At 35.2% G+C, this 15,703-nt stretch overlaps 1 protein-coding gene across 1 annotated transcript in view; it reads right to left on the bottom strand.

Annotated features, from left to right (window-relative positions):
• The window catches only part of LAMA2 (laminin subunit alpha 2), a 614,367-nt gene that overhangs the window by 54,928 nt on the left and 543,736 nt on the right, over window positions 1-15,703 (bottom strand). Inside the window, exons 46-51 of the mRNA XM_060114490.1 lie at window positions 11,272-11,415; window positions 10,135-10,268; window positions 8,151-8,310; window positions 5,792-5,916; window positions 1,354-1,516; window positions 530-674 (exon numbers count right to left, since the gene is read on the bottom strand). Coding sequence (XP_059970473.1) covers window positions 530-674; window positions 1,354-1,516; window positions 5,792-5,916; window positions 8,151-8,310; window positions 10,135-10,268; window positions 11,272-11,415 — 871 coding nt within the window. The remainder of the gene's footprint in view (window positions 1-529; window positions 675-1,353; window positions 1,517-5,791; window positions 5,917-8,150; window positions 8,311-10,134; window positions 10,269-11,271; window positions 11,416-15,703) is intronic.

Raw genomic sequence — 15,703 nt, forward strand, 5'->3', positions numbered from 1 at the left:
GAACAAAATACCTGCTTCATGAGCAAATGAAATAATGTTTGTGAAAGTGTTTTGAAAATGTCCTGGAATCATAAAAATGTTAGATTATTATTAATTATTAACTTGCACACATACAAATTTTTGGCACTTTCAAAAAATAAAGAACTGGTAGCTGTGCTCTATCACCCCTACAAATTCTACCTGTGGGCCACTCTAAAGGAAACATCTTGGCAAAATGGGAAGAAAAGGAAAGCACACAAGTTTTTCAAGTCTACTACAGGATATAATTTCACAAGTTGTAAGACAGTTTTATGCTTTCAAATTAAGCTCTCGGTTTCAAAAGAAAATGACAGAGAACCATTTGGCTCTTCAATCAGTCATGTCTAACCCAAACCACCTATAAGCTAAGCCAAAGAAATGACTGTATCAATTTTTCACAGAATTCGTGAGTACCTAAAATAACAGACAGGGTCTTCCTCATGATTAGGTACGTGGGAGCTTTGGATAGCATGATTAAGGCTCTGAGTGCATTATCACTATAGAAACTCACCTTGTTTTTGAATTCTTGACAAGGTGAATGATTTCCATTTCCCATCATTATGGTTTTGATTGCTGACAACGGAAGCCATTCCTGAACCCAGATCATAGCTGACTTTTATGTGCCCATCGGTGAGCTCTACACTCATGAAATCTTTCTATTAAGAGAGTAAAAACACACCAGTGATTAGATACACAGAGAAATATATGGGTATTTATTTTCTTTGTGGAGTTTATAATAGGGCTTTATGGCTAAATTACTGACTGTGTTGATCTGTAATTGAAATCCATTTTTGGATACAGAATTGGTGTTACTATTTTGTGAATGTCTGTGGGTGTGATATTATGGTGCAAATGGTCACAACCAAATTACTAGGATGTATTCTTTTATGACAGGAGTAAAAGTGGGTTCCTTTGAAAACATATTAAGCAAACTAAAGAGTACATTTCCTGAAAGAATTTACTAAGAAATCTTGACCTGGAAAAAATAATGAAGCTATTTAGAACCACCTTTTGACTTAGGTCTCTAGAAGAAGACTAAGGAAGTAATTTTTCTGCTGCATGTTTCCATACCAGGGGAATCTTTACTGGGTGCTTCTCTTAAAGGATTATAAGGGAGTTATACTGAAAATAAATAAAAATTAAATTGTATCTGTAATTAAAGTTACTGATGGAAATATATAAACACTATGGACCATTCTTGGCTATTACACAGCCATCCCAGACTCCTTTGAACAATAACTGATAATTCAACAAAACTGATAACTGCATTGGAACCTTACAAAAAAGAAGCAAACATATTTTCAGCCATGAAAGATCAGCTGTGCAAAACTTTACCAGGTCTCGTGTGGCAAGGTACATCAGGAGAGCATTTGAAGAAAATGTCCTGAACTTGAATATGACAGTAGAGATGTTGGGGTACCAACGAATGGGGCGGCTGACTAATGCATAGCCTTCTCCATCAAACTGAATAGTCCCCTCACTATCTTCTACCTGCGGACTGAAGAGAGACATTTCACATGAATCAGACGATGTCTACTTGGTCCATCAGTATTCAATACATCACACTATCTTCTGAGACTGGACTGTAGGCTGTTGTAGGGCAGGATCCATCCCAGATATATCTTCCATCCTTCCCCTTCTCTCCAGCTCTACTGCCACCATCAGACCAAGTAACCACCATCTCTCACCTGACTTCATTAGGTGTTCAATAACTAGGTCATTGATGTTTTAAATACTTTTGCTGAAGTGCTTGGTGGCTAGTTATATTAGTGTTTAAGTGTATTTTAGTGGTGTGAACTAGTGGGATTTTGGAATGGGCTGAGAATGCATTATTACGTTTCCCCAATACATAACATAATAGGGAGTAGGGGTTGGCTGAAGAGTGAAGGTGGTTGAAACGTACTAACTTAAAGTTGTAAGAAAAAAAAAAAGCCGTACCAGGATATAGGCTTCTATTCTCTGAACTCTTGCTATGCAGTAGGTTTTTCTGGGACAGATTAGATTCAGATAATGAAGGGTTCCTCTAACTATGTGTGTTTGTTGATCTGTCTTCTTCACCAGGATGTAAGCTCTATGAAACCAAGTAGAGATTATGGGCCAGGCTCTATGCCAGGCACAAACTCAGCATCTAGTGTGGTACTTGGCTAACAGCAGAATCTGGTAGATATTTGTGGAATGAAAGGGATATTAGTAAAGCAAATTGCCTCACAGAGAGTATATGTTCAATCAATATTGGTTGAATAATTAATGAATATCTAAGATAAGTCTTGTAAATATAACATTTAAAAAGATTTTTTTCAAATGAAAAGTTATCATCTATCTATCTTATCTAATTGATGTTAACAGAGTAAGTTTTGATTGTGGAGATATTTTTAAACTTTAAATATCTGCGTATTAGCTTATATTTGAATCTGTGAAATTGGAGTGTTGTATTAACTTGAGAAGAGGGGAGATATGAGAAATATTATAGTAATCTCATAAAATAACAAGAGGTTAGGATAGTATTTGCATGCAATCTTGGCTAATGAGAAAAATAATAGGGTATAAACATTAATGGTCTTGAGGAGGAGGAACTGTTACTCATTTTAGACAAGTTGGCTTTCTCTCTATTTCTGGAAAAGGAGAAATAAAACTCTGAAGACAAAAGGAAGGGAAGAGTCTTAACTATGCATTTCACAGTCAGGTTTTTGTAAATTTAAGATATATCTAAATAGGTATAAGATCAGATGATGCCATATATTTTTTTTTCTAATGTACACTTAAAAGATGCTTTTTCAATATTCATGAAAAGTGTTCACTGAAAGGTTGAGGGACTAAATCAGCCTATTAACAATATAATTTGTGTGAATAAATCAGCTGAATAATTTTGGCCTTCCTTCATCATTATAACAAATCCATTAAAATCTAGAGCACCACATTTGAGATAAGAAAATGTAATGTAGCATCTACTAAGGAGAAGTTCCATGAGGTTCTCAAATCCTAGGATTTTGCATTATATACTGCCATGCTACCAGTGACAATAGGGTGCGAGAGTCACCACTGACACTTTCCCGAGTGCTTTGGCCCAGTGCATTGTTACTCACAACTTGAAGAGAAAAAAACACAAAAATTCCTATATAATGTCAAGAGAGGCACTGGAATAAAAAAATGTATATCACATTTTATTTTCCTTTTACGGAAACCCTGGAATATTTGTATCCTGGTGTTCTTATGCCCTTAATCTATTAATTTCCTCAACACACAATGGAAAAAATAGCAGAGTAGATGGCAGGTACCCTGGAGTCTGACGTGGAATCTCAGAAGTCACTTTAACACCTCAGGTTTCAGTGTCTCCACTCTGAGATGAAAGGGTTAGATCTACTCCAACCCTATTAGAGCTTCTTCTATTCAAGCAACAGGCAAATCATAGAGCAAGAGTTTTGTACAAGAATAGCAAAACATACAGGTGTAAATCAGCCTACTTCATTTAATTCATTAGCTAAAACGGGTAAATCTGGCTTCAAATTGTTGACTTTGAGGTGGGGGAAAAATGAATCTTTCCAGGTATAGACTCAATATTTCAACATCTAACATTATACTAGAGTTTTCCTATTCATTTTCAATACATTTACCAGGAAGAGTGACAATTCTTTTCTAATTAATAAATGCTAAGCTTCTTAACTTGCCTTTTGTTTCTCTTTTGAACCTGGATTTCTGGTCAAGTTAGTAAAGATTAATTATGCTATTTGGAGCAGCCATGCTCTTCCATGTAAAACTTGTTAACCATAGAACTAGATGAATATTGAAGTTTAGTATATTAATATTTCATCACTGTTTCAGTGTTCAGCTAAATACATTTTACTAGTAGCAGTTTTTTTCCCTATTTTTTAAGAAAAATAAGATACACTTTTTTTATAGCCCTGACAGATAATCCTTTCTAAAACATTACAAAAATTATATCCTTTCTACTGACTACTGAATAAATGCAAATTCCTAAAACTCACATTCCAAGATCTTCTACAAAATATTCTTAGTCTATGTCTTGTAGCCTTGTCTATTTCATCTCCCCCATTTTATCATTTCTGCTCTAAAAGTGCAACCATTAATTTTATGTTAAAATGTGTTATATGTTCTCCTGAAAAGAAAACAAACACCAGGAGTTCTAAAATATTTTTCCTAAAATTACCAAGGCTTATGGAAAAATAGGGCTAGGGCAAGCCACTCAAAACTTATGTGACTTTGTAATCAGAGCACTCACAAAAACAGTAACATTCTTGATCAAAATATTAGTATAATTCAAAAAGCCATATTAGGAATTTTTAAAATAAGGAATTATTTCAGTAAATGTAGAACTTTAGCCTATTATAATTATATTAATTCATATAACACTTTATATAATGAAGGCCTAAGATCTTTGCAGAATTGACAATTAGTGATGCTACAGTCTTAACACATAATATGCACTGCTGAAAGGACATTTAAATACTTTAGACGTTTGTTTGATAATAAGCTTTGGAAAATCCTACTTAGAAATTTACCAAAGAAATGCTTACGGAAAAGTTGGTGTTGATTTGTGAGTAGCAGAATATTAATGTAGACCTCATTGTCCTTGTATTGAAAGAATTTGACAGACAACATTCTATATTAGATTTTATTGAAGATTATTAACAAAACCACTTTAAACTATGAATGGATCAGGCTTTCAAACTGTCCTCAATGCCATACTGAAAAGTCCATGATGACAAAAAAAAGTAGAAAGATGAAAGGTAAAACTTTTGGAGAGGGAATATTTTTGGGCTACTTTCTTCTATAAAACTCCAGAGATGTTGAGAAGAAAATGTGAAGTATACTCTGCTACATTAATGGAGAATTTAGGTCCTAACAATGTACATGTTCCCTTTATACTGGAAATAAAAAATATAAACTCCTTAGCACCTAATGATGTTAGAGTTACTATGTATATATATTAATCTTCCAGGTATTTAATTTAAGTTTTATAGCTTTAACTAATTAAAATTGTTGTAGGCTCAGATGATCAGTTGGCTTTAAGTTTTTTATGCAGAGAAATCCTCTATTTCTTCTTAATTGTTTTACATCCTCTATTCAGGTTTATATAAGAATATTTATATATGCTTTATATGCTTTTTAAGTATTTTTGAATTCCAACATTCTAACCTCTATCTTATAATTAATGATGTTTATTATGAAACTTTCTCCTGGCTTATCTTGACCTCTGCTTCTTAAGCAGAACCTTCAAGTCCCATGGGTTTCCACTTGAAACTCTTACATGATGCTATGTGTCATTTGAAAAATCCTGTAGGAGATAAAACCTGCAGTATCGTTCTATATTTTGTTGTAAACACAAGCAGAGTGAATCCAGGCTCTGAGAGGCCTGAAGCTTAATCAGTTTAGGGAACCTTTCCTTAAGTAAAAATAAACGATGACTACAGAATAGCCACAGACATGAAACACCTCTTGAACATGAAGGTAAGCTGGAGTGGAAGGAGACAGTAGTCTTAACTGATTGTGGCTAAAATATCTTGCCTTTGCAAATTTTACAAAAACATATGACCAGGTCAAAGTACTAGGATACTTCCCAAATCCTTGGAAAGTGCCTGCACAAGTGAGGGAGGGGACTTAAAATTTCTTAGCTTCCTGGTAAATCCACCTCTGAACACAATCACTTCAAACTTGTTGTATATCATCAACATGATAATAGAACACTGCAATAAAATTAAAGCTTTTGTGATACACAGGCCTGATAGACCTTGGAAGAGTCCTCTTCTCAACTAACCTGACGGTACATCCTTTGCAGTCACCTTCTATGTCTCGGAAATTCCACAACCCTATAGGTTTGCTGTCAAAGTATGCTTCTCCCATACAGCCAGTGAATGTAATCACACGTACAGCATCAGCCTTCTGAAGAGAGAAACATATTTGTTAGAATTTAGAATTTCACAAAAAAATTGAGTACCCATGAGAGTTATTATATGAGCAGCAGAATCTGGAGTAGTTATTACCCACTCTTTGTGAAAGTCTTGGTTGTGTACGTATCCATCTTTTAACCACATAAATCCTCATGGATCCTGGTTATTCTGTGCTTTACCAGTTTATCACCATTAGTAAATAAACACTCCAAGCTTCCAACCTTAGGTAAACTGCTTATTCTGAGATTCTATTTTTTTATTGGTCCGTAACATGAGATTATTAGGAGAATTAACTAAGGGAATTTATTTATGGTACCACATTCAGTGCCTGGCACAGATAAGGTGTTTAATAAAAGTAAGTGCTCCTATCCACTAAGGAGATTTATGAGAAAGGGTACATACTGACTACACAAAGGGGAAAAAAGCTTGCATATTGATTAGCCTATGATACTGCTGTCCCCAATTTTTCATTTCCTTTTACACCCAAGTAGGTTTCTAGGGCAGGAGAATGAAGGGAGAGAGAAAATTTTTAAGAGAAGGGACCCTGTTGTTGTTGTTTGCGGGCATATACAGCACAGAGCCCGACATCTAATAGGGGAACAATAAATATTTGTTGAATGACAACTCTGGTGTCATTCTCACAGGGAAACGTCTTTTATAAATTTTTATTTTATATTGGAGCATAGTTGATTAACAATGTTGTGTTAGTTTCAGGTGTACAGCAAAGTGATTCAGTTATACATATACATTTATTCCTTTTCAAATTTTTTCCCATTTAGGTTATTACAGAATACTGAGCAGCGTTCCCTGTGTTATATAGTAGGTCTTGTTGGTCATCTATTTTAAATATAGCAGTGTGTACATGTCAATTCTGGGTATTTAGCAGTCAAGAAGGAGGGGAACGATCCGATCCACTCTAGAGAACCTTGCTGTAATTTAAACAACTATTCCTTTTAGCGTCAATATATTACAATTCTACAACTTTAGAAGCACATTTATCTCTCTTACTTAGATTCCTTAACTATAAAATGAGGAGGATATTATCTGCATTTTGGGGTTGTTATGAAAATTGTTAATTCATGTAAATTACTTAGAACATTACTTAGCAAATAGTAAGGGTTATATAAATGTTATAAAAGTTTATTATTGTATCCTACAATATGCAAGCAAGGTAGATATTTTTTATCTCCCTTTCTAGTTAAGGAAACTGAAGCCCAAGAGGTTAAGTGACTTGCCTAAGGTCATATTTTAGTAAGTGATAGATCAGGGAATTCAACCTGGATTTAATTTCAAAATTCATGTTTTTTTTTTTGTACTACTCGGTGCTATCCTTATATTTATCTCTCTGAGGAGGAAATAAAGTTGGCAATATGACTATATATTACTATGTACCATATATATCTATATACAGCTCTAAGAAATGAGGATGATTTTAGTGTGTAGCTGTGGAATCCATTCCAATACTTTAGAGTCACATCTCATACACAAAGCAAATAAAACAACCTCACTCTATATGAAGGTTGAGTTCTCATAAATTTGGGGTCACCCTGGCTTTTCACATTTTCTGACTAATCTCATCCCAGGATGATTCTGCCAGACCCAGGATTACGCATTGTACTTGGTTGTGCTCTTACATCTCACCCACAGATCGTTTTCCAACACCTAACTCCATTTAATCAACACGAGCTTCTTTAAAATGCAGGCACTTTGCAATCTGAAATGCACAAGGACTTGTCACAAAGCAATTATGAATATTAAGTGCATTACTCGATAAGAATGAGAAGAGCAACTTGAAAACTTTAAAAGTCGGATCATGATCTGAAGGCTTATGGCTCCTGTGATATTTCCCAAGGTATTCATAAATCTTTTAATTAGATGTGAGATTGAACTTTATAGCACTTTATATCAATAAATCATAAATTGATTATCTTTAAAAAACACTTTGCTCTTGAGGCAACTAAAATATCAAAAAATTGATGCCACAGATTAGGGGAAAACAACAACTGTTTAAGTAAACACACATAGGTTTAAAAAGACTGTGCTTCCAGATTGGATATTCAAGAAAGAAAATTCTTACTCAAAATATATTCATGTTTTCATAAAAACAAATTAAGTAAAAAGTGGTCAAGTTTTTGCAGTGCTTTATCATGTCTTTGCCCAAAGTCATCATGCCAGGAATTGTCTGCAGAGATTAAATAAACAGAATGGGGAAGAACAACACATTACCTTCAATTTCCCAGTCAAGCCACCAACAAACAGCATTGCATTTGCGTCCACATCTAGAATAGTGTACCCTGGAGGTGACGCTGAATGGTATGTACTGGGCATAATGCTGGCTTTGGGTCCATCCAGAGCTCTCACAGAAATTGTTCCATTTCTCCCAGTTCTTCCAGGGTACGTGTTGAAATGAAATGAAAGAAAATAGAGAAAATGAAGTATGTATTACATTTTTGGTCACTTCAGATTTAAGAGATATAAAATGTAGAGATTTGTTTTGGAATATTTAAGAGATAGCTGGGTGTTTAGCTTCAAACATTCCAGATTCATTAAGCTGAAAATCAAAACCCAGAATCTGCTCTCTGCTATACGTTTACCATCATATTCAACCAGGACCACTGAACAATCTACCCTGATTCTGAATGTGTCCAGTGATAGGAAATGACACAGCAACAATTAGCTGATGGAATTGCTATTGGTTAAATGGAAAGTCTTCTTCCTCTTGCTTTACAAAACAATGTGCTATTTACCTACATGGACTATTTAAACAAGTTTATATTACGTCATTCAGTCTAATTTAATTCAGCAAGTGAACCCCAAATAAGCCACCCTTCTGCAATATAAGCTGCATAATTCCTCCTAAAATCACTTATTATCTTGGATCCAAATTTGCTGAAGTAGTCTTCCTGGAATCATGCATCATTTATTGTTTGGCCACCATCTTAATGTGTACACTATAAAATCCAGGCTACAGAGTTGTGTATACAAATTGTACAGAAGAACTTCACATTTAGATTCTATTAATAGACTGTTGGAAGCTATTATTATTGTATTTCATTTTCTTTTTTTAAGTGATTAGTTCCCATGAGTTATTAAACATGAAAATCTGATCCTTTTCCAGAGACAAGCAGTCATAACAAAACTTTGTCATATTTCTCTCCCTACTGTCTCATTTTGGTAATCTTTTTATCCTTGAGGGTGCAGTATTAACTGAAATACGTAGAAACAATAGAATGAATTTATAAATAAGGTTCTTTTTTAACAGAATACATCTCTTCTAATAGAAGAACTGTACTTTGCAAATATAAGTATTCTTAAGCCCAATAAAGTACTTAATCCCTCCCCCACCATCACACATGTAAGCATTTTATCTGTTGCTCTCTCCTCTCTCTCCCTCACACACACACGCGCGCCTTTATTTAAGATATTAAAAAGGAATTGAAGATATTTCTTTTCATTAAGTTTCTTTTAAACTTTTGATTGTGAAAAACTTAAACATATACACACATAGAATGAAACTCTATGTATCTATCACCTAGATTCAACAATCACCAGATCTTCAAGTCTTCTTTACCCATCTCTGATCAACTTCCCTTGGCCTTTAACAAAACCTCTTGACTGTTAGCTGCTTTGTGTTTAGTAGGTAGTTGGGAATTAGAAAAAGAAGAGGAGAAAATGAAGAGGAAGTATTGAGGACAAGAATGGATTCTACAAGTAATCTGTACACTGTTAATTAAATTAAAGCATCAAGGATAGAATTAATCAATTTCCTATTCCCTCCCACAAGTAGTGTGGACCTGACATATTTTATATTCATGCCAGCATTTAGATACTGCACCCTCCTGTAGCCAAGACTGCTGTGTAGACTAGAAGAGGCGTTTTGCACCAAAGACAGATACCAGTGGCACTTCTTATGCTCTGGATTGTACTGAATAAGGGCAACAGAAAACAACTTAACCTCAAAGTTTCTACAGGACAACTAGATGAGGAGGCCAAAAAGGACTAGTCATTCTGTTCAATACCTTGAAGATTTGTCAATTCCTAACACGTTCTACAAAGGTACCATTCACACATACTTATACATGTGTATAATATATAACATTCGTATACACGTGTGTGTGTACTTATATAGCTACCTTCTTGAAACAGAAATAAAAATTTTCTTATAAACTAAAATTCTGTCAATGATCTTAATCTCTATTGAGTTAGTTACCTTGATGCTTCAATACGGTACCAATATGAGTCATCAATAGTCAAATCTGGATATTCGACACGTCCAACTCCGGATCCAACATCCCAGAGGAAGCTTACTTTGCCTTTACGCATTTCTATAGCCAGAAAGTCAATCTAGTGCAGAGAAACACAAAAACAGTAGATATTAGATATGAGGCACCCTGAAAGAGGAAGCCAGCCGAGTCTTTTCAACAGGTGCCATTTACAGATATATGAAATAATCAGAAGCCTCACAATAAAGATTCCCAAATAATATGATCTATTATTTCTATGATTAAATAATACTTTATTCTTGTATCTTTACAATACAATGTCCATACACATGTTCATAGTGCTGAGGCAAATGTGTTAATTCAACCAATTCTAATTAGGTCTAACATTGAGACAAATGTCTTTTCTTGCACTGATACTTGTGGTAGAGATAAAAGCAAATATTTGGGTTTAGACTTCATTGTTTTCACCATGGGCACTGATGTTTTTGAGGGGCCAGGTATGCTGTTTCACCCAAGGTGATCCAAAATTTCTCACCTGATTTCCAAGTATTGATTTATGTGATAAGTGGTCTGTTGAAAAGTCTTATTCATTTTGGAAGGTCTCCATGCGTATAAAGTCAAATGGGTCAAATGAAAGGAATTAGAAGTTTGAGGTGAGCTCTTTTAGATACAATTTCTGTTATTTCAGTTTGAGTCATTAATTCAACATGAATCAGAAGAGTTTTCATTGGTAAGAAATAATACACAATTTTCAGTTTCATTTCACATGAAAGTTCACTATAATTTCTTAGAGAAAAATTTTTAAAAAGCCTTATTCCTATTAATCTTTCTTCTTAAATAGCTGGATCTGAAAATATAATTCAAAAATAAATGCTGGTATACTCACAAATGAAAGCAGATATGCCTAAACACTGTAAAAAGTTTTCATTTCATTTGCCTTCTTACTTAATTTGACACTTCAGAACTTGGTGAGGTAAGATTCTGAGGTTTTTGAATCTGAAAGGCTACCTTATTCAATTTTGGGATCATTATATTAGACTTTATACATTTCCCACACTACCAGGATTAACCTCTGACTATACACATACACAGTAGGCCAAAGAAAGGCTGAATGTTAGACTTACAAATTTGGCACTTCCAAGATAAAAAAGGAGGTTGTCCGCGACAGCCGTCTTTACGTTGACAATGATATTATTGTAGCTTCCTTTCTTGATTTCTGGCTTATATGTTCGAATGCAGTCACCTCCCGAAGACACAGATACTTTGATCTTCAAGAAAAACGAGGTACAAAGAACCAAGACTAAATCTCTCAGAAAGTTTGAAGTAGCTCCCAATCACAAAGCCATCATCATCTCTTCTTTGAAGTTATTTTTCCATCAGCAAATGGTATCATTAAATGCCCATATGCAGACCCCATTATACTCATTAATGAAGGCACAGAAGAGCACCTTTCCACCAGTATTTTGACAATGAGCTGTTCACAGTCCCATGGCTTGTTAGCACGCCACTACTTTTTGAAGCATACAACTAACAAATTCTTGCCTTCATAACTTACTCCTTTATGAATAGGGGAACATTCTCAAGAGATGATTTTATATGAAGCTAATGGTACAGATCTTCATTCAGGTTGTTTAATGAAATTTTACAATTCAAATTTCAGTGATTTTGGTATCACTTAAAGTAGAAAACCATTTTTCTTTTAGTTTTTGAGAGGAGATTACCTACCCTGCCATGTTCTTACAGTTGAAAGAGGCCAACTAGATTTTGTTCCAGATGTTCTAACAATAAGAAGAATAGTAATCATTCTACTCAGAACATACATTTCAGAATAAATTATACCTTTTTATTAAGTCACCAGGAAAAGGAACAGAAACAATTTCCAGTGGCTATCATTACTAATGTATTTAACAGCTCCTTTTTCTTTTGACTAGTACTTTAAAAATTACTATAAATTGCTAAGATAGAAATTCCTATGTGACTCGAGCTGACACTGTTTGTACCAATTTGTACTTACATTTAGGGAGCCTTTCTTCAATCACAAATAACACTAGTTGATTATTCCATTTAATTTTCTTTGGTTCATGTATACTATCAAAAAGGTACTTTCAGGACAGCAATGTTGTTGTTTGGACTCAGAGAGATTCTGTTACTTTGTTAGTGATAGTGCTCAAAGTAGGAGGTGGAGACACATACAAAACTTCTCTCTGTCACTGATTCAAATTCCTGGCTTCAGGCTTCAGGAAGCCTCTTGGCCCTCACTCGGGGTGAATTTCCATATTCTCATCACTTATAGCACTTTGCACACTTTGGAGAAAGCCAACGGCTATTACTGTTACCTCCATAAAAGGGCTGTGCAAACTCCAAACAAGATAGCCTAGGACACCAAACCCGTCTCCATCTTACGGTGAGACAAGGAGGTGTCTTGAAGAGTCTAATGAGAGAGTAAGTGTTAGGCAGCACCAGCACCCCTCTCCAAGGGTGGTACAGACTACACAGAGGATGTGCTGGATTCAAAAGAGAAAGCTAAGGAGAGATTTTTGGTTCTGACAAATATGTAAATTCATCTATGTTTGAGAACTCCCAGGGATATAACAGATCTGTTGAATCTCCTGCGGATCCTGTGTAAGTCATATACTTGTACTGTTTCCTCACCTAATCTGCTATCCAAATTGTATTTCCAAGCAAAGAAAACAGTGTGCTGGAAAGAAATAGGGGCTCACCCACATGGAGTTCTGTGTGGGGCTGGGGCTGGAATAATCTAGGAAGACTGCTGCTTAGACTGCTCTCCCTGTCCTTTCCTCCCCTCTAAGGGTGGGACCCAGACTGCCAACTGAGGAGCACAGTACTGGTCACCAGAGTGTTTGCTCTCTGTCCTGGACAGTTAGTCTTCCTGCTTGTGTGGTTTTCAGTTAAGAAGGTAGCTCTTTGTTCCACAAAGATAAGATAGGATTTCCCTTCTACATAAAATGCTAAGAGTAGATGAATCAAAATGACTTGCAGTCATCCAAAAAGAACACAGATCAAGTCCAGAAGCCTTGACAACAGATTTTTATCAAGGATTTTTTCCCCCAGTCTTAATGAATTTTATTAGAAGGAATAATCTCAAACTAGAACTGATAATGGTTAAAATGTCACAAAATGTACAATTCGTTAGAGATTTTTAAAAAGATCAAACTGCCTTAATAAAATTTATTTATTTATTTTTAACAGGAAAAAAAAATGACTTGCAGAGAAACAGAACCGGGAAAGGTATAACTCATTTTTGTTATTTGTGATTAAACTAGCCATCATATGTTATTTTGGTTATTTCTTTTGTTATTACAAATAACTCGTATGTGTTATAAAGAACACAATGTAGTAATACTCCTCTGTTACTGTTTAGAGAAGAAGTGACTGAATATGGGTGGAATGCATGACTGATCAGGATGTTTCTGCCCTTGCTTGGGTATACCTGGTAAAAATGGTAGGGGATTACATGACTGGAGTGTTGAAAGCGGGGTTCTCAAAGCGTTGTAGACAGAGCACCAGTACTGAAGCCTAATTCAACTGATGAGACTCCACTGGAGGACTGAAAGTCTGAGTAGCTATTTTAGAACTAAGGGTGTTTAACATCTCTAGGAGTTAAAATTACTCTGCCTTATGGCATACTTTACATATCAAAAATATATGGATCTCTGAACAACATGGCATTGTTATACCCAATACGCCAGGAATTAATCTTGTAAAGTAACCTACTGCTCAACTCTTACACATTTTTATAAAAACCCCTCTAGATTTTCTGTTCTCTGGCTTACAGTTTTGAATATATCCTTAGTATCTGAAATATTCAAGCAGACCAAACCATTAGTAACCAGTCAATAACTACTAAACTCTCTGTTTAAGTACCTTGTGTTTTGTTTTCCAATTATAGATATTTTTTATATACCTTAAGACAAGTAAATCAAAGGACAATATTTATAAATTTCTCTAGAAGAAATCTCTGACATATATCCCTCTCATAAGAGTGGAGAGATTTCTGAAATACAAACATCCTCTTAAGATATTTGTTGCTATCAATTATTGTTCTTTCTTTTTTGTGTGTGAATTTTTGAATTTTATTTTATTTATTTATTTTATACAGCAGGTTCTTATTAGTTATCCATTATATACATATCAGTGTATATATGTCAATCCCAATCTCCCAATTCATCACACCCCCCCCACCACTAATTATTGTTATTTCTAATGTGAGCCCTTAGTAAGACTTCTAAATAAAAATCACTATGAAGTAGGTCTCTCTGAGGCATTTCTCATATACAACATTATTTACCAATTCGTCATCATGAACTCAAACATTATTGAGGATCTCATTATTATATCTATTGAATTTTCACTGCATTTTTTCATCCAGTTAACTAGGTCATTCATTTAAAAAGAGTATCAGCCACTCAATTTCAGAGTCAACAAACAAGGAGAAATCTACTTTAAAATAAATGTCTTTAATTTCTTGGTCATATTGAATATGTGTTAGGGCCACATCCAGACGCTCATGCCAGATTACAAATATATTTCTAAAATCGGGCAAATGTAATCTTCAATTAGTACAAAACCCATTTGAAAAAAACGTTGACTGCTTACAAATTTATAACATCTTACAAAAAACAAAGCACTTTGTTGTAACTTCCATTTCCAAAGGTAGTTACAAATTTCCTTAAAAGGCACGGACAGTGATTGTTTTTTCAAGCATGACTTTTTTTTTTTTTTTGCGGTATGCGGGCCTCTCACTGTTGTGGCCTCCCCCGTTGCGGAGCACAGGCTCCGGACGCGCAGGCTCCGGACGCGCAGGCTCAGCGGCCATGGCTCACGGGCCCAGCCGCTCCGCGGCATATGGGATCCTCCCAGACCGGGGCACGAACCCGTATCCCCTGCATCGGCAGGCGGACTCTCAACCACTTGTGCCACCAGGGAGGCCCTCAAGCATGACTTTTATACCTTTCTTTCATTTTGTATTTTGAGACAGGTTTTATATATTCACATGCCAGAATTTTATCTTTCTTTCCAGGGGGGTGGGGGTGGGATGAGGAAGCATTTATAACTGATGAATATATAGGCATATTTTTAGATTTCTTTACAATGAAGAAATAATGAAAATGTACAGATTTCCCTGCTTGGTAACTAAGGCAGAAAATGTGGCTAAGTGTGGGATTCACAAGAGAACAGTTACTGTTACTGCTTCTTCAAACTTAACATGGCAAAATACAGGAGGGATACATCAATCTCTTTCTTTCTCTTACCACTGCCACTGCTACAGTTGGGTCTCTTATTAAATTTGCTTCCTTCTTTCTAGATTCTCTCATCTATCCCACAGACTACTTCTGGATTCATATTAAAAGAAGCACCGTTCTGTTTATATTGCACTTCATGTTCAAGAACTTTCAGCTTCTCCTCACCAATGAGGTTTATCTCAGGTACAACTGTGGCTAAAAGAAACTGTTTAACTTACCATTCAACTTACCTGAGAAAATCTGGCCTCTGTTGAATTTTCTAGTTTAATGTTCACTCTAACAATAGTCTTGG

This window comes from Mesoplodon densirostris, chromosome 12, assembly GCF_025265405.1.
Source record: "Mesoplodon densirostris isolate mMesDen1 chromosome 12, mMesDen1 primary haplotype, whole genome shotgun sequence".
Lineage (NCBI taxonomy): Eukaryota > Metazoa > Chordata > Mammalia > Artiodactyla > Ziphiidae > Mesoplodon > Mesoplodon densirostris.